At 48.7% G+C, this 3,063-nt stretch overlaps 1 protein-coding gene across 1 annotated transcript; it reads left to right on the top strand.

Annotated features, from left to right (window-relative positions):
- The first annotated feature begins 1,367 nt into the window (after positions 1–1,367).
- On the top strand, positions 1,368–2,817 carry LOC141828946 (putative UPF0496 protein 2). The gene is given in 3 exon segments (XM_074716339.1): positions 1,368–1,431; positions 1,630–1,775; positions 1,777–2,817. Coding segments are annotated over 3 exon segments (1,251 nt in total).
- The last annotated feature ends 246 nt before the right edge of the window (positions 2,818–3,063 follow it).

The raw sequence follows: 3,063 nt of genomic DNA, 5'->3' as shown, positions 1-3,063 counted from the left end.
GATAATTCTTCATTCCTATTTTAGTGTTTCATCATGTCATATTTAAAAATATCTCAATTTTTAAAACAGAATTTAATTTAATTTTAAGATAACTTTTTCCCTCTAAATTCAAGCCAAATCGGATCGATCTGAATCCAATCCGATAAAAAAAAAAATTCGAATCAGATTTCAAATCCAATCCGGTTTGACCTGAACCTCTAACTCTATTTAGATATATATTCGTCCGCAGGCATGCCGAAAACCGAATCAAGCCACGTGGACGCGTTTCCCGGACCCCATCGCTTGCTGTCCATCTCACGGAATCCATTTCTTGAGGAACTGAAACTGGAACCGCCACGTCACCCTGGTGACTGGATACGGGCCAATCTTTTCTCGCCGGATTAAAAGATTCATCCAAATCCAATTATACATTCCAGGATTTAATGAGACACTAAACGCCCACGATCCAATTATGTCTGTTAAACACTTTTAGGGTTAAGTGCACTCCTCGCCCAATCATGCTTCTCATTAATTCCTGCACTGCTACGATAATTATCCTTGACGTGTATTTTGTGGGATATACACAATCGCCAAAATACCACCTTTAATCACATACTTAATTTCTCACTCGTGTTTATCCAAAGTATACGTGTAGAAACGCAAAATGGATTACTCTTTCAACGTGATAATTACCACATCTGCTGATGATTACGTAGCATAATCATTAATTATCACATGTATCAGTAACTAATTATGAGAATATTGATTAAACAGTGGATTTGAAGAGAAATTCGCAAAACGCGTTGACCTCTCCGGATCCTGAGAAATGGACGATGGAGTGCAATTGCGAAGAACCGAAGAGGAAAGAAGCGGGGAAAGATACAACTGGCGTGCCACACGCTGCATGGGACCGAATGACGTGGCTTAATCTCAGCCGTTTGCGGACGTGATCGTGCGGCGCGGAGATCGCTTCTGGCTGTACGTCAGGGGTGGCTCCTCCGTGGCAGAAGCGCCTGCGAGCTTCTTGCTTGATGAACTCGAATTCCAGGTAATGTCTGTTCTGATTTCTGGCTATCGATCCACTTTTATTTTTGATTCGTTTTTACAGAGAAATTAATTAACTGCACGCACGCAGATTTGCTGGAAACCAGATATGCAAGATCGCAGTGAATACACATGTGCGACGATGAGGGATTGATCCTCCTGGAGCTCTTGCGTGTGCTGCCAATGGCGGTGGCGGTTAATGATTTGCAGCCGCCTCTTCTCTCCCTTGCCTTCTAAGAAAGCTTCTTCTTCGTTGCTCCTCTTCTTCTGGCCTTTTCCTATATATGCACCCGCGGCGACTAAAGCTATTAATTGCTTTCAAGCTTCCGGCCGAGATCAAGGCAATGCGGGGGAAGTCCATGCTTCATTCTATTTCCTCCTCCTCCGGTCTCTGCAACTTATTCTCCGGTGAGCAATTATTCTTTTTTGTTTTTTGGAAAATTAAAAAATGATTGTTTTGCTTGCCCCTCAAGTTAATTAACAAGTTATTTAAGTTCAATTGTTCACTACATCTAATCTGCTTTATATCTTGTGTTGCTTCCCTTCTCTGCTTCTTCTTCTTCTTCGTCTTCTTCTTAATTTGTTGATTGACATATGCGCTTGCAGGTGATCGGCATTTGCTTGGCATGGCGATGGTTAAGAGCAAGTCCACGAGTCCGGTGAACGTCAATGAGGAGTACTACAAGACACTCAGAACCAAATCTTTCCTCGACATGTGGTCCAAAGTCCACGACCAACGTCTCCGGCGAGTCTGCCTCCATGCCCACAGTCTCCGGCGATAAAGGCGACGGCAAGAATAATGAGGATAGCTGTGGAGATCAAAAGGGATTGATTTGTGGGTCTTCCCCATTAGTTTCGTATGGTAGACTTCCTGATTTCGTCCTCGAGCCGAGTCAAGAGACCGTCCTCGCCGCGACGACTGCTGGTGATGACAGAGCAGGCGGCGGCGGCGGCGGCCACCTCGAGCTCCAAGTGAAGTCGCTCCTCGTCGAATACTTCGACGTCACACTTAGGGCATGCTCCGCGTGCGCTAATCTGTTGGCAGCCATCGGCCGTGCGAGATTGCGCCACCGGTTGCTCCGCCATTTCTTGGTCAAGCTTTCCTCCGGCGCCAGCGATGCCGCGTTCGACCATGTGGCTTCCCTCGTCGACTTGGAAAACCCCCTCCACCCGCGAAATCTGTCTCAGTTCTATGCCGTGCAGTCGGACTACGGGCAGCTGGCCCAGAAGCTGACGCGCGCCCACCGGCGGATCCTCCGCTGGGCTCGGCTCCACCGCGTAGCCGGGCGAGCAGCCGGCGTCGCGGCCTTCGTTGCGTGCGGCATCGCCACGGTGATCGCAGTGGCTATCGCCCCACACACGGTGGTCTGTTTCGGGGCAGCGGCGATGGCTACCCCTGTTGTGGTGGTGGCTGGGCGGCAGCGCGGCGGGGAGGTCAAGAGAGCAGGGGCGCGGCGGTGGCTCAAGAGCCTGGCAGCGCAGATGGACTCGGCGGCTCGGGGCGCGTACATAGTGAGGCGGGACCTGGAAACCATGAGCCGGATGGTGCGGCGGGCGCACGACGAGGTGGAGCACGTCCGTGGGGTGGCCAGGATGGCGGCGAGGGGAAGGGAGGAGCCGCAGATGTCGAAGGAGGCGGCGAGGGAGGTGGAGCGAGGGACGGCGGGGATGGCGGAGCAGTTGAATGAGCTGGAGGAGCACGTAAACCTGTGCTTAATCACCATCAACCGCAGCAGAAAGATGGTGGCGGAGGAACTGATGGCGTGTCCGGCGCCGCCCGATCGGCCAGCGTAACGGCACGATTGCTTGATTGATATATATTTACTACACAATTATAAATAGATTAAATAAGTATATATATATATATATATCTACATGTATAGAGATTGCTGATTAAATCATAATTCTTTCATTTTTTTCCCCATAGATTCTCTCAGATGATCGATTGAAATATCTTTCCTTTAGATCAAAATCGATTTAGAAAATAAATAAAAAATAAGCCTGAAAATATATATAAAAGTTGCAGGAGATCCTTATTGA

This window comes from Curcuma longa, chromosome 1, assembly GCF_044706935.1.
Source record: "Curcuma longa cultivar G26 ecotype Majalengka, Jawa Barat chromosome 1, ITB_CL_G26_1.1, whole genome shotgun sequence".
NCBI lineage: Eukaryota > Viridiplantae > Streptophyta > Magnoliopsida > Zingiberales > Zingiberaceae > Curcuma > Curcuma longa.
Note: the sequence above shows the minus strand (reverse complement) of the source record. Positions and strands in the feature narration are given on the sequence as shown.